This window comes from Condylura cristata, unplaced genomic scaffold (genome assembly GCF_000260355.1).
Source record: "Condylura cristata isolate star-nosed mole 26May11 unplaced genomic scaffold, ConCri1.0 scaffold00006, whole genome shotgun sequence".
Taxonomy (NCBI): Eukaryota; Metazoa; Chordata; class Mammalia; order Eulipotyphla; family Talpidae; genus Condylura; species Condylura cristata.
In genome coordinates this window covers 53061951-53083230 of record NW_004567107.1, presented here as the reverse complement: position 1 = coordinate 53083230, position 21280 = coordinate 53061951, and the positions used below count along the sequence as shown (strand labels likewise).

Sequence of the window (21280 nt, the reverse complement as noted above, 5' to 3'; positions counted from 1 at the left end):
AGAAAAGATTTACTAACAATATTTTTGAGCCAAAGGCAATCTATATTAATTCTTACAGTGACAAAATCTGCCTTTTGTGCAAAAAATGTCATTTCCTCTTAGAAAAAAAATTACATTTGGTGATAATTTGCCATGGAGATATTGACAAATGGTCATTCTGATTACTACATATCTCATTCATAATGGAAGCTATTGCTTAAATTAATGTGCAATGCAAAAGAGATTTGAACAACATTGAAAACTAATTTACAAACTATAATTTCTAATCACCTAAGTCATGAAAGATGACAAATAACTAGTCATCCTTCATTTTCAGCTATTTTCTGGGCAAAAAACAAAACAAAGAGATTCATTGGAAGATGTTATTCTTTTTTTTTTTTTTAAATAAATTGTTATATTATCTGGCTTATTTTCAAGTTTAATAAACCAGTTTTAAAAATCATAAACTAGCATAGGATAACTTTACTTTCATTTGATTCATGATGTTTTCTAATTAAATCCTGACTTTGTTTTGCAACCTGAAGCTAGATCACCCAACAGGGTATCTAATTCAGCCAGCACTAACATAACAACACAGCCCATTGTTAAGGGATGATATTTATGGGTGCTAGGAATCAAGAGTGCATCAAAACTCTTTTCAACTCTAATTTCCTTCTATATGTGTATTTGCACATAAAAGGAAATTCTGTAGGAACACAAAATATTGAAAAGAGTTCTGGGTCAGACTAGAGATTTTTGGTTCTGGTTTATTCATGTGATCTGGAGCCTGTCTCCCAGCTCCCTGCAGGCTGTTTGCTCAGAGGTAAAATGAAAATGTCAGCATCTATTATACTTGAGCAATTGCCACATAGGACAAATCCCTCATTCATCCAACACTTATTAGTATGTATTGGGTTTTTCTTTTGGAGATCTAAGAAGCATAGGATTCTCTCCCTGCCTACAAGGAACACACACTGGGAAATGTAATATAAACAGGAATTTGGGGTCAAGTCACAAAATGCTCCTGGAAGAAGGAAATCTTGACGAACAAGTATGAATTAGAGAAAAGCATGTAGGAAGAACTGATGTGTGCACTGCAAACAGAGAATGTTGCATTACACAAAGTTAATGAGCATTGGGCAAGATGGTAAGAGACCTAAAGTCATTCAATTGACTGAAACAGGAAGAGAAAGTGAAAAACAAGGTCAGAAAAGTAAAGATAAATCAGATTATCAAGAGCAAGGTACTGCTCTATAGACTTGCATTTTAACTGCCAAGCAATGAGTTGAAGGTCAGTGCAAAATTATCAAGAGGGAAGCTGTAGTTTTAGAAAACTCACCCTAAAAGACAACTCAGAGAATGGATCTGAGGCTACAAAACTAATTCTGATTCCATGGTAGCAGTTTCCATGAGAAAATACAAAGGCTCAACTAAGACAGTGGCACCAAGGATGGAGAAGAAAGAACAATCTTGAGAGATGGTACGGTGGTGAGCTAGCAGAGTTTAATATCTGCTCTGGGATATTATGGGGCCAATAGGAAGGGCAAAATCAGGTCGACTTAGAGATTTTTGACTTGTTTGGGTAGACAGTGTATTATTGCTTTACAAGATAAGAAATAAAGATCAAGGCAGTTTCTGGGGTTAGGCATTTTAGTTTACAGCTTCCAAGTGGTAATGGGCAGAGGGCAAGTGAATATATGAGATACAGTCGATGAACTATTCAGATGTGGATAATGCCACTTGAATCCACTTCCTTATTTGCAGAATGCACATTAAACTCTTGCAAGGCCACTAAGGAAATTAATATAAATGGTTTATTCAATAGCAGTCTAAGGGTTTTAAAAAAATGACTACTCAATTTTTAAAATGCGTTTGCTTGTTTAAATGAAATTATTTAGTTACTTATTGAATCAATTCATTGTGAGATATCTGTCATTTATTGTTCTTATTCATGCGGCTGGCATCTGGTCTGGATTAAAAAGAGCTACCAAGCAGATGGAGAGAGGACAGCACTCTGGAACCCTTCTTCCATCCAACCTATCACATTTTCCTACGTGCATTCTTACTTCCAGCCGCCATGGGGTCATCAAGGCTTAGCTTAAATCAAATGTCCTCTGGCTCCAGGTCCCATGATGAAAAATTTATGGAGTCCTGGACACATTACAAGTTTTACAGCTTTACAGCTGAAATCCTTCAGGTCCTTCTGACCTACTGAAGGAAAAAATATGTTTCATTTTATTGTGATTCCCAAATGTTCTTCTAGTGTGTACATTTTTCCTAAAGAATATGTATGTTGCTTCCAGCAATGTGTTTTATATTACCTTGAAGAGTAGGGAAGCTCCGATAGAAGGAAACATCTTAGTCTTGTTGCCAGAACAAGAGAAAACAGAACTTTCAATAGGAAGCATGACCAAGCCTATGGAGCTTCAGTTTTTCTCTCCTTCTCTTCCTCTCTTCCTCTCCTCTCCTCTTTCTTTTCTTTTGACTAAGGACCCTTATAGAAGCCAACGATAGCATCCTAACTTGTTTTAAAAACAGTTTATATCCCACAAACACTTACATGTTGAGCTTTTGAGTGGACTATCTCTATACATATTCATATACTTTCTAGAAACTTAAAAATATCACATGATCTTGAAGACTCCAGAATGTAGCTCAAGCCCTTTAAAAAATTATGCTTATTGAAGTGACATTGACTTACAACACTGTATATATTTTAGGGATATAAGATCACACCTCCACAGATTTATTTTATCATACCAAACTCTACATCCTTCAATTAAACATTTAATTGAATAGCAGTGTTTCCAAGTCTGTATCAAAGACTGAAGTTTTTTCTCTCTTCAAGAGATGGCATGTAATATCAGTTTGGATGTGTCTTGAAAACAGGTACTTCAATGGACTCACCTTGACAATGAAATCTGCAGTGAGTGGTCCCGTCATTCTTAGTATCTCTTTGTCTGGAAATTTCTGGAAGTCCACACTAGAATTGTCCACAAGGAAGGTACCTGTGGAGCTCAGGCTGTTTTCTCCTTTTGCCCCCTGGAGAGTTTTGGTTTCCAGAGCTATGGAAGAACAGAGAGAGAAAGATGTTCCCCCAGGCTAACACAGACCACAAGCAAGCACATTTAACACAATTAGTTGAGAGTTATATAGAGCTAGGAGTATCATTCTTTGCATGATTGACAAAACTGAAATTGCGGCAGAAACAAAACATACATATTCTGTATCACATAGGAGTTTCTGCTGCAAATGAAATTGTTTTTAAGTCCTATTAGCCAACTTTAAAGATTCCCTGTGAGAAGATTTTTGAATCACAGTTGGCTTAATGCAGGCATCTAGCTAAAGTGGGGTGTCACTTTGACAATCTTATTCCATTCAATAAACTATCTTCTGCACATATTTTGAGGGACCTGACTCTAGATATCCTCTGATGTTTCTTTATGTTCTATGAGATCCAGGTTGCACCTCTGAATACTCTTAGCCCAAGTGTGACTTTTTATTCATGTGCTGCCTTGTGATTATTTATACTTTGTTTTTCATCGCATGTGTGCTCTTGTTCACAATAAAGAAGCTATACAGACCTAAGGACAGAGAACTAATAATACTTTTTCAGCTTGCTCTCTTTTAAAAGTAATTTTTGGAGCTTAACTCCATGTTGTATATACATATTTCTTAGAATATTTCTTCTTTCAGACAGAAAGAAGAATGGTTTCATTACAGGAACATTCCAGTCTGAATTTGGTCAATGTCAGAAACTACCAGGCATCTTTTGTTGTAGGAAATTACAGCAAGCTGGGATGATGGCAATTATGATGTGTGGTTCAAAGGTGATTTAGAATAACTGCCCTCTGCATGAAGAGAGATAGAAGAAGTTTAACAAGTTTCCAAAACTTGCATGAAAACCCTTGTTTTGTCATTAGCTTTTCAGCAGAGAGATGGGGTGCTTGGGTTAGGTTCTTTTATCCCAACCCCACATTCAATCAGAATGAGTCCCCTGTGATATGGGATTAAGGACACATTTATGCACACTGGGAGTACTAAGTACCTAAACATTTCTTCTAGATTATTTAAAACATCATCTCTTCCAAGTTCTCTATCACAGGAATATGGAGAGCTGTGAAAAGTTGACGTCCATTTACATGCTCTTGACTGTCAGATACAGTCTGTGTAGCACTTCTCTGGGAGGAGGTTAGCTTCCCTCCCCCATCCTAGTGAACAGAGGACTGCATACAGTAGAACAGCATACAGCCTGTCAAAGGAATACTGAAGTGGGGGAAATCACAGTTGTTGACATCAGGAAAAACCTGGATTGTGTTGCTCTAGTCTTAACTCTTTGAGCTGTCTTCTATGCATTTGTATTAATTTGTGGATGCCTCTCCAGGAGATAAAATAACTTAGTTTAGCAAAATCCTGGGATGCTAAGCATGCTCTGAGCGTCTCATTCAATTTTATCACCAGGTCTCCCAGCTGTCCTTCTTAAGGTATATACAGCTAATGTAAGATGAGCTGGGGCTCCCCCAGATCACCTACTCTTGTTCTGATTGTTCTCTAAATATTTAAAATTGGTCCCATATTGAACCAGTTCTATAGTTAAGGGCAAAAGCAGTGCAAGAAACAGGGCATCATTTATTCACATATTCACTGCTGAGTTACATTCCAATTATAAACAAATACAAAACTGCATCAGCTACACATGTTATGAACAATATATCTATTGGGGGGAAATAGCAGGTTCCATTTTGCTTTTCACCATTTCTGACTATCATTTGCAGCTCTGCCTATCAGCTTCTTGATGCATTTAAAGGAAACAATGCCAACATTCAGATCTCTCATGATCACAGCAATCTGGGAGGCTACATTTATAAAAATCAATTTCCTCTTAAATTTATTTGTTCAGATATTTTTTTCTTTCACAATAAGGAGCCAGTTCTCCATTTGGTGATGATCTTGGCCTGAATGTTATGTTTCAGCCTGTCACAACTCAGAAAAATACTCTTTTTTAGAAGATTCACTATTGGCAGTTACCTATGTCAAATTCTCAAGGGGATAAACAAATCATTTGAATGGTAATAGTGTACACACATATATCATTCTTTGACATGTGAACACTATATTTTAGAGGGTTGTTGTTCATGGTTTGAAAAGAACTTGGATCCATATAAGGTGAATGGTCAGCATCTTGGCTTTGTGTGAACTGTGCCTTACTTAATCCTTTAGCTCACATGACCCTTCACATCCCACCTCTCCCATGAAATCTATTTTTATGTTTAGAAAGACTCTGGTAGCCTGTGTGAACTTTTAGTTTTATGACTCCAATTTTCCTTCTTGTTTGTCTTTCTAAAGTTATTTCATTGATAATCCAATTGCCAAAAGATAATGCTAGCTACTTAAACTGGCTTCCTAGGCATGTGTGTGGGAGGAGAGGAAGAACAAAAAATGATAGATGCCTCTTTAGAAACCCAGGAGCAATCACAGTGGGGGGATCAAAAGTGCTCAAGGGGCCAAGTGAAATGGGAACTTACAGTGAAACTGAATTGCATAGAGGGTACCAGCCTATGCTCCCTTCGTCCCTCCCCTGATTGCCAGTCTGTAATTTTGTGTCTGTAATTTACATCTAACAGCCCTTCAAAAGGATTGAAATAGATGTGGCTGTACATTGCTACCTTGGTATGACTGAAAATCAATTCTTGCACAAATTTTGTGGGGCATGCTACCACTTGGTTTTTGAGGTTCAATCCTGAACCCCAAATAGCTATCCTCAAGATACTGTTGACTTGTATTGTCCTTAGGACACTGAGTGCTTAATTAGACAAAAAGAGCTTCCTTTAAATGCTGCAGGAAATACTTGTTTGCTATTTCTATGTTTCCCTAATTGATAAAAATAATGGAACATGCAATGGGTAGCAAAAGAGAAAATAAAAAGAGAGGAAGGTAGTGTTGGAATGGAAAAAAAAAAAAGACTGAATGGAGAGAATGAGAATGGCATAAACATGTTCTTAACTCATTGGGAACATTTGTTTTTTTATTTTTTAAAAATGACTATGGTTAGAGAAAATTACCATGCTGGTTTGTGCTATCTCATCAGGCAAAGGATAAACAGAAGCACTCAAAATATCACATTATGATAGAGTGGAAAGATTTGTACTTCTGTACTTTTAGCTCCTCTGGGAACAAAAAATAAGTAATAATGTCTAAAATCCCCTATCCCTAAAGAAAAATAAGTGAATTTTACTTACATAAGTGATCGGGTCCTTTCAAGACCAGGCGGATATGTCTACTTCCATAAGGAATAGCAACCACGGTGTCATCCACTAGAGAAAAACAAAGAAAATTCTTAAAAGCACATAATCCAATACAAAATTACTTATACATATCTTTCTAATATTATCCTTTATCACCCAAACATTGGAAGATTTTAGTTTAATAAGGAATTCCCAAAAGATCACCAATTGCTCTGAATTTTAACCTTAGCATCCTATTTTTGGTAAAATTTAATTTCAATTAATGAAGTTCATTAATTTCTGTGATCCTTAGATTCCTCATTTGTAAAATGGCAACTGTTTGCCTCTTAATAATGTTGCGAAAACATATAAATACAAACATTAATATGCAGATGTACACCTGGAACACAGGAGGTATTTTGTACATATTAACTTTTCTTCCTTCTGTTCCAAATCTCTTGAAGGATAAAGCTGAGTGTTTATTTTTCAGTGCTTCAAGGAGTCTACCACATAGCCAGCTGAATGTGAAACAAGGGTCAGATGCTCTCAATTCCTTCTCTAAAAGGTTAGATTTCTCAAGTTTTCTATAATATTGAATATTCTACACACACTACAATCTTCGCACTGTTTTTAATGTCATCCATTAATGAGGAAAAAGCTGAATTTCAGAGAACTAAGAATGTGTCACAGGAAGAACACAATTCATCAGGGGAATATAGGAAAGGAACAAAAAAAGTGCAGACTAACCCATAGAGCTTTAAATGCCACGCATAAAGAGATGGATTTTTATGTCTACAAAAGAAACTCAAAGCAGTTAAAACAATGGGATTTCTAGAAATAGAAAGTCTTTGTTTATCTACGGGTCAAGTAAAGTGCATGTAAAAGGGAAGCCTTCTGTCTGGCCCTGCAAAGCTCAGTGGCTGTCTTTTGCCTCACACACTGCTTAGGCAGCCTGCCTTTTGTTCTGGTGAGAAGTGACTCAAATGCCATGAGCTGGTGACTCAAATTCCATAGCTTCTGGCTGATTCAGCAACCTTCATAAGTTCGTAGGATGATGGGAGGAAGCAGAAATTTGTTGGGAAAGAGGCAGAATGGAGAGAGTAGACTAGGCAAGAATGGCCTGTCTCCGGCGACCCCCCTGCACTTGCCCAGTCAGAGGATATGAAGCATCTCAGGCTTGTGCAGATTTGGTCAGCAGCACGCAATGAGAGAGGCAGGAGTCACAATCTGTTCACCTATGTTTCTCTTAAAGGCTAACAGATAACTGGCAGGCCATCAGGCAGTCAGTAGTTTCATTCTTCACACATTATTTTTTGAATGCCTCCTAGTGTCAGGTGCAAAGTTAGACTTAATGACAAAGATAAACAAAGTCCCAATTCCACAAGAGGGTTCTTGAAAATGAGACTTAAAAAGGACTCTGAAGAGTATTCTACACCCTATCCTGCTTATGCAATTTAATTCATTTCTTAGAAGCCCTGGACTAAAGAAATCCATCCTACTTTATTGAACCCAGTGTCTCTCCACTCTTTACCCAAGGGAAACTTCCGATGTGTCATCAGTTAACATCAGCTGTTACATCTCTGAAACTACTTTTAAGTACGTCTATGGAAAGGCTACAAAAAGGGACTTGCGCACCTGCTGATGTAGGTATTTGAGTGCGATTCTGAAACCAATTCCCCATGGATACTCAGGAATGACCAGTTATGTTTTGTGGGAGTCAAAGTTACATGTGGGATTTTTTACTTCACTGGAGGTTGGCACACCTAACCTCAGTGGTGTTGAAGGGCCAATTATATTTACAGAAATATAAATGTACTTAGTATATAACACAAAAAATTTTTAATGTCTAGTGTTAGGTGGAAATTTATCGGGACACCAAGAAACCAAAAAAGTACAGGCCACAATGAAAGGAAAAATCAAGTAATCAATAAAACACACTAGTAAAAAGTAGTATTACAACTGTATTCTGTATGCTCAGTAAGTTAAGGGCCTAAAGAGCAAATTTTAGGCTCAGAGACTTTCTCTGAGAGCCACCAACAGTTTAAAGAACTAGTATTATTAATTCTTTACAATTAATTTCTTTATTGTATGCCATGTATACCTCAATAAAACTGGGAAAAATAATCTAGTATCAATAAATTTTGTTTGTTTTGTGGATTCTTTTAAAATGCAGTATCACAGAATCTTGATGCTATGTGGAAATTGACTAAATCCAAATGATCAAAAAGAAGTTATGGTTGAAGAAAATATCAGTTTAAGTTTCATTTTCCCCCTGTATTTGTAAGAGTAATTAATAGAGAGATCTGCATCCAAATAGATTTATTAACTGTTATCACATAAAAACCCAAGTGATCAGGTGGCTTTGAGCCATCATCTTACATTTAGTGACAACATTTTCCCCCTATCTTAGTGATACCTAAAATGATGACACATCTTTTAGTGATGTCTTAGATTCAAAGAAATACAGTACATACAATACAGAGACATGTCTCATTATCTGTAATGATAGGGTCCCAGCCTAAAAGACATACATACATACATATATGTGTATATGTGTATGTAATTTTTTTTATGTAGATATATTTTACATCATTGTTCATTTTGGGCAATGTATGCTTTCTCCTCTCAGGTGAAGTGCCCGTAAAATTCCCACCAATTTACTCATGCACCATCACCATATTCCCTTGTGCTATTCCTTCCCATTTTGATCCATCACTTCCCCCTCCACTGAAGAATGTCTCTGATTTATAGAGGTCTGTTAATTTATTTACTTATTATTATTGTTATTCATTTGCTGATCCCTTATTTGTTTCCTCTATATCCCTCCTATAAGTGAAACCATCTGATATTTTTCTTTTTCCTTCTGGCTTTATTTTATTGAGCATCATCCCTTTCATCCATGTTGCTGTGAATGGCATGACTTTATATTTTTGATCACTGGATAGTATTCCACTTTGTATATGTACCACATCTTCTTGATCCAGTCATCTATTTTTGCGCAGTTGGGTTGCATCATTCTTCCCAGTCTTCTTTAAGCTCACTTTACTTCAAGCACACTAGATTATTTGTGCTTTAAGAACTATGTCAATAACACATCTGCCTTATGGCCTTTGCACTTGATTTTCTTTATGCTAGAAGTTCTCTTTCCCCTGACTTTTGTGGGATAGTCCGAGACCCTTGCCAATGTATAGGTGAGCTTTTCTCTCACTAACTGAATTTCAAGTCCCCTTGGCATCCATTTCCATCTCCTATTCTTCTCCCCTGGTTCACATTTTCCTGGACTCTCATTGGCCATATGGCATCGAGAAATTTGTTTGGTCTGTTTATCTGTTTTGCCTTCATACTAGTATCTCTATGAGAAAAGTGTATTTCATTTGTTTTGCTGTTTTCTTTGTTCCCAGCACATAAAACCATCTCTCAGCACAAAGCAGGTACCAAGAAACAATTTTTGTTGAGTAAATGAATGGCTGAATGTGGCTGAGTAAATGAATGAATGAATGAATGAAAGGCTTATGAGTACAGTTTGAGGTCAGGCACAAGGTATACATTTCTTTCAAGTTCTGTGGATAAAATGATTCCTATGTATGCTTCACTTTATAGCATATAGTTTTGTAATTTATTCTAACATTCTTTGCACCAGAATGATAGTCCTGTAATATATTTACCCATAGTCATTATAAATCAGCAGAAGCTGCAGTCTCAGCAGCACAGCCAGGTATTAGGAGCTTCATTTTATTTTGGCAGATTAGCTTATCTGGCCCTTGCTACTTAAGGCAGATGGGAGAGAACTTTGGGATATTAGGTGGTTTTTAAAACATATAGGTAGATATGAAAGGCTTACAAAGCTGTAGATATGAAATTCATAGCAAACAGACTGGCTCTATGTCTAAGAACATTCTGAGTACACCTGGAAAATGCATAGTAAGGGATAAGGTAATAACATTTGTGAGAAAGTCAGTCCTTAAAGAATAAGATTATTAACTAACCTGTATTCTTTTCTATGGCCAAGTAGAAAATTAGAGACAGGAGAAATAGAATACCAAAGGGCACAAAATACTTTTGCCTCATAAAAGGGGCAAAGGGTGCTCTGATCTATCAGTTTGCTTCCCTGGTCTGTATTTGTATTGGGCAACTAAAATATCTTTTAATACAAAGGCAGTTGCTTTTTAATTTGCCAGCAAATAGCCTTTATTTGACAAGTTCTTCCTCCTTTTCTTTTCTGTCTGGCACTTTCCACCTTGGTCTTTCTCCACTCTCCTGTTTTTCCTTTGTTCCCCTGAGGCTTGATAACATTATGAAAAAAACTTGGATATGAGTACAGAAACAAAATGAGTTCAATGTGGGAATACGAGAGCTAGGCCTTCGAAAAGAACCTGGGACTGGCTTACTGAGATCTTGGCAGAGCTCGGAGGCCTGGCAGAACTCCCCCAGGCCTTCTCAGGCAGAGAGCACCTCACCTGGCCAGGACACTGGGCCCTGCAAAGCAGCCTAATCTTCCCTGCCTGCGGGTCACCTCACAGTCTGTAAATACAGGGTGGAAGGTACCTCTGAGGTGGAGAAAACATAACTAAGGCAGTTTGTTCAGCATCTGCTATAGATTGTGGTGAGGTACCTGCATTTACTGGGCTTCACTGACATAAATCATTTTGTCATAAGGCATCATCAGTGCTAAGGTAAATGAATCAATTGTATTTTGTCATTATGGATAATCATCAGATTGTGCATCATATAATTTACCTACTATCAGTTTTGAATAGAGCATATTTCACTGAGGTCTCTAATCGCAGACCAGGAGTTAACTTACGGCTTGTCTGTCCCTTCAGAGCATCTCTATCATGTTCCAGTGATTCAGGCCTCAAAAGACACTAACAGCCCCTAATAGGAGTGTAAAAGAACTATGTATAGGAGCAGAATGTTCAGGATCCTCTATGATTGGGGAACATTAGAAGAATAAAGGATCACTGTCACAAAAACTTTGCTCTCAGAAGTTGTTGTACAACAGCCTCTTCACAAATGCATGCTATCTCTGTTTTTGCCCCACAGAAATTCCTATATTTCTAGATAACTGGCACTATTTTGACTATTGATGCAAATAGAAAGATTTTAATTCTTCCAGATTTTCTCCAAGAGTTCTAGTAAAGTGACCTTTCAAATGTAACTTTCTTTTAAAAAATATCTTGCCCTGAATTCAGAGATTCACAAAAGATTTAGGTCCCTATCTCTGGTTTCCATCTTCTAATTTCTTTAAGTTTTCCTCTTACCATGATGCTACTTGACAAAAAATACCTCACTAGAATGTACTATATCAATGTCTAACTTGTCTTATCCTCATTCTCTCTGCCAGAGTCTTTTCTTTCCCCTCTTTTAGAATCACATTCTCTGAGTGGAGGGGTGTCAGGATGTTGGGAGCTCCTTATGTTAGCACCTCTAACATTTCATGTGTTTAAAAGTTCCTTGTCTTTCTTCCCATGCCCCTTCTTCCTGAGGGGTTTAGCCTTTTTGCTAAATTGCATTTCTCTGACTTCTCCGTGACACTGCCTTTTCTCTTGACCTACAGGTCCATTTAAAACCCCAAGCCCCTCTGGCCTGTACCCCAGTTCTGTATGTATAAATAAAAATGTTTAAAAATAAATAAAATCTCAACTCCCATATGTCAATTATTTTCTGCAGCTAGTCAAAAAGTGAAGAGAACACATCACACCTGGTAAAGATACTCATTCTCACTTCGCAATCCAGGGAAAACATGTTGAAAGAGGCAATCACAGGTCTGTTAAAGAATTATGGATAATGGCAAAATCTAGAGACAACATCCGAGCAAGATGAAATTACTCTAAAATTCTGTTACAGCACCTAGAGAAGTGATCGTTACAGAAGACAATGTATTGTAAAATGTCCTGGATGGCTGTGTGATTTAGGTATCATGAGAACATAGGCCATGTACTAGCAGGACCTTGCTGGGCAGACATCTGAGCTACTCTGCCTTGATCCATCTATCTTCTTTACAAATGTCCTATCATGGTAACAGCCAACAGGATTGAGGGACTGTCCAAAGAATGAGTAAGTGCTTAGGATCTGGAATAAGACTCGGCTCAAATCTTGGCTCTCCTACTTTATAGATATGTGACTGAACAAGCTCATAATCTGCCTAAGCTTCAGTCATGTCATTCATAACATGGGGATAAACAGTACTGTGTTATAAGGTTACTAAATGGATTAAATGAGATGATCATATAAAATTCCAATCATACTCATGTATATAAAATGCCTGCAATTTACTGTGCTGGAGTAGAAAGATTAGGACACAAATAGCAATAAATGGTGTGACTCAACCACTGTCCAATATGAACTCAGAAAACACTGTGATCAGCACACATCAAAGGTCACTCTGTAAATCAAGACCATGGGATTACACAGTAGGAGGAGTACATTTGCTCTACGTGCTCACTCGGTCTGCTGTATTCCACTGTGTGTACCAAAGAGGGTCAGATAGGGGCTGGGCTGCCGGCTGTTCTCATGTTGGACAGCAAAGCTCTTGTTTGCATGGATAGTGTGTCTACATCTATTTTAGTTCGCTCCTACTGCTTCTCAAATGGAAAGACTATCTCCATGGCACTGTAACTTGTGGTTTGACTTGTTCCACTGAAAGTAACTCACAAAGCAGGACAATAAAACTCTCTATGGCATTTTCAAATCTGTTCTCATTTATATGGAGATGTTATTCTGAACTGCTGAGGGGGATCAGAGCTGAGCAAAGGACAGTAACAAGTCAGCGAGCCCAAAGATTGCCCCATCTTGGTACATCTTACATTTTGTTGCAGAGAGCTGGGCCTTATACTGCCCTCGGACCAGCCGGCAGGTGGACCCGTCTCCATTGCAGACTCCACAGTTATCTTCCTTGACAGTGCTTCCCAGCTGATGATCGCAGCCAACAATCTAACGAGAGAGAGAGATGTATGATTCAACCAGGTGCCCACTGATGGAGGGCTCCACCATGAGGTCTATCACCACCAATTGACCCTTCCTCTACACTTAAGGAAGCATAAAATATGCTTCCCATAAATGGGACTAAATACAGCTGGACTATAAATCAAACCATGGAAGGAAAAAAACAGCATGGCTAAAGATGTTTTTATAGTTCAAATCAACATGCACAAAGAAGGCTAGAAGAAAGAAAAGTAGAGGGAGGGAAAAAGAAAGGGAGGCAGAGAGAAAAGAAGAATGAGGAGAAAGAGTGGGAGAGCAAAGAAGAGGAGGGAATAGAGGGGCAGGGCTTTTATTTCTTGGGTTCACCGATGTATGCCAAGCAACTAGAACAGTGCTTGGTGAGCTGTAATTCCTCAATAAATATTTGCTGAATGATAATGAAAACACTTCCTTTTATAGTGAGCATTTCAATTAAGAAAAGAGAAACAGAATAAGCCAACAGAACAAGCTCTGTGTATGTGTGTGTGGTAGGAGAGGGGGTGGCATGGAGAACAGCAGAAACTGACATTGAGTCTCCATGATTTGCCTGGCCCTGCCCTATACCAGGCACAGTACAAATGTCTCATTAATTTTCAAAACAATTATGTACAAGATCCTCATTTTTATGGGTTAAGACATGACTCTTGCCAGGGACACTTAGCTAATAAGTAGCTGAGTTCTGAATACATCTAATAAAACCTTTATTCCTACTTAAATCAGACCTGAAGTCACAAGACTTTATTAAATCAATATATGGATAAATTCATTCATATCTTTCACCTCTCCTTTGCAATGTTCAAGTAAAAAAAAAAAAAAAGAAAGAAAAAGAATTGAATACAAACTGTATTTGGTTTTACCTCCACGGGTCCAATTACATCTAATATCAAAAGACTTATTCCATTCCCAAAAGATTTCAATCATTGTCATTGAAAAAACGAAACTGTAAAATAAAACTGTAGTAACATTTGAACATGCTTGTCTCCACAAAGTCCCTATAATTTGTCCTGTCTTTCAAATATGTGGTTGCTAATACACTTCTTTGAGGTTTGGTTTTCCTCTTTGAATCTTTAATTAATAATTGCAAACACATGTTCAGGCAAAGGTTTCAAAAATACAGCTACTTAGTATTGTGTTTTATCTGTGCTGTATTTTTAAAATGTGGCAATGTGCATGTTTTCACAAAAAGCATCCAAGCATTTTCTAAAACAGATGACAAAACAATGCTTCAACAGTTACTCATTTTCTGAAATGCAAAGATATCAGGGAAATAGGGTTTAGGTTTTAGCCTGGGAATGAACCTATGTTCGCTCTATCTTTAGGGGTTCAATGAGATTAAGATGCAATTCCCCACATGTTCAGAGGCTATGGGGAGGCCATTTTGGAATTCAGTCACAGTTCATGGAGCAGAGCCAAACAAGTGTGGCTGAAGACTTCCTCAATGTGCCATTATGTAACTGCAATGTAATTATTACTCTTTTTTTTTATTAAGGTAATGTTGATATCCATTATTGTTGATATTTGGAAATATAGGACCGCCCCTGTCCCCTTTAAGTGTAGTGACTGTAGCTATTAGAAACGATCCTATATAAATGGAACACTATTCAGCAATCAAAAATGTTCAACTCATGCCATTCACAGCAACATGGTTGGAGCTGAATTGTGCTCAGTGAAATGAATCAGAAGGAAAAGAACAATATTGGGTAGTTTCATTTATAAGAGGAATATAGGGAAATGAAACAAAGGCTAAAAAAAAGACAAAACTTGGAGGCAAACTATAGATGTAAGGCATAAAATGGAGAGGAAGGGGGAGGGATCACAATAGAGCTGGGAGGAGCACAACGGACTATGGTGATGGTTCACAGTTAATGTGATAATGGGAGATTTATGGAGTCTACACTTCAGTGGAGAAATCAAATACTGTACAAAAGTGAATAATATAAGAAAATAAAGCATAAAAAAATCTCATTTTTTTAAAGATTTATTTATTTATTCGTACAGAACTGGAGTACAGGCCAGAGATGCGGAGGGTGAGAGAATTCACCAGAGACAGAGCAGGGAGTAGAACAGGCAGATAGATGAAGTACACTGCTGAGGGGAGCAGCGAATGGGTCAGGAGAGGTCTGCCACACCATGTGGATCTCCTCCAGGGAAGGCGGGGATTGAACTCATGCAGAAGTGGCTTAAGCTTCTTTGAGCTGTGCTTTAACCCACTGTGCCACCAGGGAGGGCCCCCCAAAAATCTCATTTTATAAAAACAAAAACACTGACTCTTTAAAATTTTCCGTTATAGATGAACCCCCATATGAATGGGACAACTCTTTCATTCCCAGATTCTGAGCACAGAGTGAAATGAGGGTGAAGGGAACTCATCTACACACACAAAATTATTTAATCATTTAGTCAAGAGTCATTTAAGATATGTTATGGGCTAGAGACTGTGTGAAGACGAAACTCCCCAGTGAGTTTAGTACAGAGAGGCCCACCTTACTTGCCGTTACTTCAACCAGGACACAGTGATTGTAAAAGACTAATGAGATAAAAGGTATAAAACACAGACAGACACAGTAGTCTGAGAGCATATCATATGGAGGATATGCCTTGATTAGAGATTCTTTTCCTAAGAATCTTAAGTGGAGATAAGAAAGAAGAGACAAAGTTAACCAGACAAAGGAAAGTGCTGCTGTGGGGTCCATTCCATCTTTTCCTCCTGCCTGACACAAGCTAATTAGAAAGTAAGCAAAAACCAAAATTGACAAAAAAAGAAAAGAGTCACCAAATATGACTAGACCAAACCACCTGATTGCCTTGGTAGAGCTAAAACCTTTGAGAAGACAAATAGTAATCATTTAGGCAGTATTCAGAGGATCACTGACTACTGTTGTTTGTAGTGTAAAAGAGATCGCCCTGACCTCATAAGAGGCGAAGACCTGTGTAAGGGTAAGATGGGCCAGGGGTATAGGAATTCACACTCTTGGGTGTCTCCTTGCATCTTAAAGGAACTTTAGGTTTCTCAAAGAATATGTTTCTCTGGCAAAATTTTAAAGGATTTTGATGTCTCTAAAGGAGCCCAAAAGAAGATTATCATGAATCTCTCTCTGATCCTGAAGATTTCTTATAGTTTCAAAGCCATTTGACAAAAGAACAGCTTTGCAGCTCCAAAGTAATGGTCCGATCAGGAAGAGCTAAAGAGGAGGTGACATGCTTTAGGGCTGACCTGACCAGACCACTGTGTGAGTGCTCACAATGTGAGTTCATGGACTCAAGACATGAACCAAGTCAGATCTGACTTCAACATCAGAACTCAAAAGACAAATATCTCCCTTATACAACTGTCCCTCCCCCTCACCCCCACTCAATTTCTTTTTCAGATGCCAAAATATTCTCACTCAATTATGTCTAAAATGTGGAGTAGTCATCATCAGATAAAATGTTATTTTGGTCCAAGTGGAAAACAGGTTGAAGTTTGATCAGGAAATTATTATAGACAAGTCTCAATCTGTTGCTCTTGAATAGCTATTAGATTGTTTAAAAATAAAACTTTTACATTAACTGTTAGATTTATCAAAAATTAAACTAGCTCTCATTAAATGACAGACAAAATATATAGGAAAGCAGAAATGAACTTATTAGCAAGTCCAGACCCCTCCTTACTGTCACTATTATTTCTAACTGGAATGCTTTTTTTGAATTCTTTATCCAGCAAACTCCCATTCATAACTAATTAAGTATCATTTCAAAGGAAAACAAAAAGCCTTCCTCAGATTCCAGAGTTTTTTGTTCTATGCTTCCTCAGCATTGGTTCATAACTGTGTGGCAGCCAGCCAGTGTCCATCTTTCCCATCATTCTAGAAGAGATCTCCAGTTTCTTTGGGGTGGCAATACATCTAGTTTAAAGAATCCATTTGACTACCTGGGCTATGTGACCAACTTGTAATTAGTCAAATAAAAGTGGAAGTATGTGGGAATTCTGGGTAGGTTGCTTAAAAGAAACAGACATATCTGGGGAAGGTCTCTTCCTCTTCTTTTCCTTTTCTTGGATCTTCTAGTTGCTGTCTTGGAAAATGAGACAATCTGGGACTAGAACCCTTGCATGAAGGATAGCAAAGTAGAAAGAGTCTGTCTGCTCTGAAGTTTCACTGGATTGATTTCAACTTGACATTTTTTTTTTTTTGGTGAGAGGGTAAATTCCTTATATGACTAAGTCATTATATTTGGGGGTTTCTTTTGCAGAGATCAATTCAAATAGTTGTGTAACCTATTACCTTTAAATCTATTAGTATGTCTATCTTCACACCTGATCATGGCTATTTGAGCTCACATGATGTAATTATCTTTACTTTTCTGCTGCTTAGTACTATGTTTGATATTTGAGGTGCACAGTCAATATTAGTGAGTCAATTAAACATGTGACAGTTTGCTAATAAATCCAAAGTGGGATAAACAGCCTTACCCTGCAGTCACTGATGACATTTACGTATATAAAAAATGTGCATGTAAATATATATATTTATCTAAGTGTGTTTGTCTTTGTGTGTACAAATTACTATAAATGACATGTGGAGCCCAAATGTAAACCTGTGTCCTAATGCATGAACAAGAAATACTGTACAGGCCTAGTCTTTTTGAAATACTATTTGCCAAATGTACCTACACAACTTATTAGTAAGTGTCATGGAAGGCAATGTTCAGGTCACTGAGTTCACAGACCCACCCCATCTGGAACAAATAATTAAAGTGAAATAATGACCACTCATGATTTTGGCAATTGCATGGAACTTTTCGTAAAGGGTAGAAAACCAACTGAACATTTTGACCTAATGCATCTTACTAATATAGTGTTACTAGGTGTCAGTTCAAGACAGTTTATCTCCTCTCCACCCAAAATGACTGTGCAGAGTTATTCTCTTTTTTTTTTAAGTCTTTTTTATCTCCAGTGATATAAACAGTGAGAAGTTCCAGAACGTTTTTGTTGTTCAAATGCCACTAGCCAATCATGAACTTTTGCTTTTACATATTGAATGTATACTTTGCAAATACATTCATATGCATGCACACAGACACACAGTCCTTCCTCCTATTTTTGATAATATACACATTTAATGTGCTGATTTTTCTTCACTCTCCTTCAGGATTTATAAAAGTGAGGGGGGGAAAAACTCCCTAAATAAAAACCTGGGATGATAACATCTAATCCAACTTGGCTCACGGACTTTTAGCATGTTGCACAGATTTTAGGCATCAGGCCTAAAATATATGCTGATAAAGGGTTCTTCCTTTTCTTTACAGAACTAACAGCAAGTGAACAGTCAGAGCACAAGACTGAAATTCTCTAGCCATTAAAATATGTATCATAAAATATCTTTCCTACAAGCCACAGGAGAAAGAAAAACTGTCATGTGAATAATTTGGAGAATGTAAATAAACACAATTCATAAGCAGATACCATGTCTCAGACTGACAGATTAGATGGGTTCACTCTGGCCACACTTCAAATGGTTTCCCATAAGGACCTCAACTTCTAGCATCAAATACTGAGTCAGTGATGTCAAGCTTTTCTTGATCCAACACCATGAGGTAAGAAACTTTTAAATCGCTTTATTTTCAGCACTAAGGAAGAGAAATATGGCAAGCTAAATCCTGAAAATCTGAGCACAGCTGCTCTTATTTATAATTATTTAATTCACATAGAACTTTATGAGAAATAGTGTGCTTTTACATACATTTTTACTCATTTAGTATTTATGTTAATAGGGATGATAATGTATCTCCATCCTTGGTCTCAAAAAATTTGGACATCCGATGATTTGTTTATGCTTTGTGATTTTACAAAATGATTTATAACATATACATATGATACAATAAAATTTTCAAAAAACAACTGGGAAAATGGGGCAAAGAGGTAATTATTACCTTTAAAAGTATTAAAGATGAGTTACGGCTAGAAAGAAAGAACTACACAGAATGCACTGTGAATCCTATATATTTGCTAGCAGTGGGTGCCAAGTGTCAGGGGAGAACATGAGCAGTGAAGGGTCACAGCATCTACTGGATATTTTAGAAAATACATAGGATAATGCACTCCTTGTGGTAGATACAATAAGTATTATACATTGATGAGTGATAAAATGGATTAGGAGAATTATGATGGCTCAAAATACCAAAATCTGAGGTATTCATGTGGAGTTTTCTGAAAGATAATGCAACATAACAATGCCCCCCAAACATGTGAGCAATTAAAGATGAGAAGTTTTAAAGAACTGGCTGTTCAATAGCCCTGGTGAACACAGAGAGTCAAGGAACATTTGGTGTAAGCAAGTTTTAAATCATGTAGGTATAAAGTACTATGATGTTCAACATAATATAGACCTTGTAATACTAGGGTTGGGCTGACATAAATATGCACACACGCAGCTGCTTTCCTACCAGAACCCATGGCAGACATTACTAATCAACTGCAGGGTTCTGCCATTGATATTTTATGTGGTTCCAGATCCTTTATAACATTGCTTTCTAGAAACCAAATACAACAGAACATATCTGTCATACAAGCATAGTAAACTGATTTACCCTTCCAGAGTTAGTAAAATGAACTGATTAACAATCTTTTCAATGATTCTCCACAAATACTGCTTTAAAGACTAATATTCCCTAAGATATGAATGATGTCAAGTATAGGTTATAACTTCAAAGTTCAGAGAAGATAAATAGCTTTCTCAATGTTACATAGCTGATAACAAAAACCCACATCACAACATGGGACTCCTGACTGTAAGTTACAGTAGGGTGCCTGTGAGTACTGAAAAGCACATTATACAACATTTACTTTACTTTGGGCCGTGATGAAGGGGGATAACAGTATTAAATAACCTCATCTAAATCACCAACTCTGGAGGCAGACTTGCACAAAGGAATGAATAGGCAGCTTCATCTGTAACACACAACATGAAAACAGTAGGGGAAGTCAATGGGAAGGTACTACATCCACCTATACCTGTGCTTCACACCTTCTCAACCCTCCCTGCTCCACAAACCTATATACCACCAGCTCTCATGCGTTCTTATGGTGCTCCTTCATGTATTTGTTTCTTTTGTTTCCAACTATGAATTTCAATGAGAAAACAGGGTCCCTGGTCATTCACAGAGGTACTAATAGTGATCCATGATCTATGTTTAGTATTTTCAAAAGCCTAATGGAAATATATTTACCAGCAATAAAAACACTAAGGTCACCAAAATACCAATCATCTCATTACACAAATAAGCTAAATCCTGATCTTTACTACATTTATTTTTAAAATTGTATTTGGGTCATTAAGTCATAAACTAGGAAACAAATTATTACTTAATATATGCAGTGTTTTCAGTAAATGGAAACTTCCAAAACACAAGACCCATAGGAAAAAATAATAAAGGACTCCTTTGTGTTAAAAATTGAGAACCATTGCTATAGCCCTTTGTTTCTTGTTCAAGTACCCTTGGGAGGAGTAACACATGAATTTGTTGATTATACTTAAATTAAACCAAATCAACTGAGCATGAGGCATTATACGCAGGCTGTTATAGTGCTATGGGGAATACATATATGCCCTAGGCATGGTCCCAATGTCAGTGAGTGGGTTTAATCAGATGATTTCCTCAAAGTAGGTGAGGACAGGGAGCAAGATCACTGGGATGAAAGGACTTAGGGATGCAGAGAAGGAAAAAGACAGAGAGGAGAGCCACTAGGAAAGGGGAAGTAAGAGAGTGTTTAGTAAACACTCATATATTTAGTTAGGTTCTCTCTCACTCTCTCTATATATATCTTCTTATTTTTGAAATTGACATATAACTGACATGTTAGCTTTAGATGTACAATACAATGATTTGATAATTGCATTTTTTGCAAAATGATTACCATAAAAGACTAGTAAACACTTAATTTTTTAAATAGCCCTAAAATTATCTAAAAATTGATCTATTAATATTTTGCAAAAGCAAGGCTGAGACTCAGGAAGCTTCAACAACTTGTCCAGGATCATATCACTAGACTTTGGTGTTGCCAGACTTGAAATCCAGGGTGAGTAGATGCACACCATCAATGAGTGATCCTTCTATTCTGTGGGGTACTGTGTTCC

At 37.3% G+C, this 21280-nt stretch overlaps 1 protein-coding gene across 2 annotated transcripts in view; it reads right to left on the bottom strand.

The window, feature by feature from the left end:
* Window positions 1-21280, bottom strand: part of ADAMTSL1 (ADAMTS-like 1) — a 340785-nt gene that overhangs the window by 203226 nt on the left and 116279 nt on the right. For both annotated transcript variants that reach the window (XM_004677681.2, XM_012721598.1), the window contains exons 5-7: window positions 13010-13136; window positions 6219-6293; window positions 2887-3044 (exon numbers count right to left, since the gene is read on the bottom strand). In XM_004677681.2, the coding sequence (XP_004677738.1) occupies window positions 2887-3044; window positions 6219-6293; window positions 13010-13136 (360 nt within the window). The remainder of the gene's footprint in view (window positions 1-2886; window positions 3045-6218; window positions 6294-13009; window positions 13137-21280) is intronic.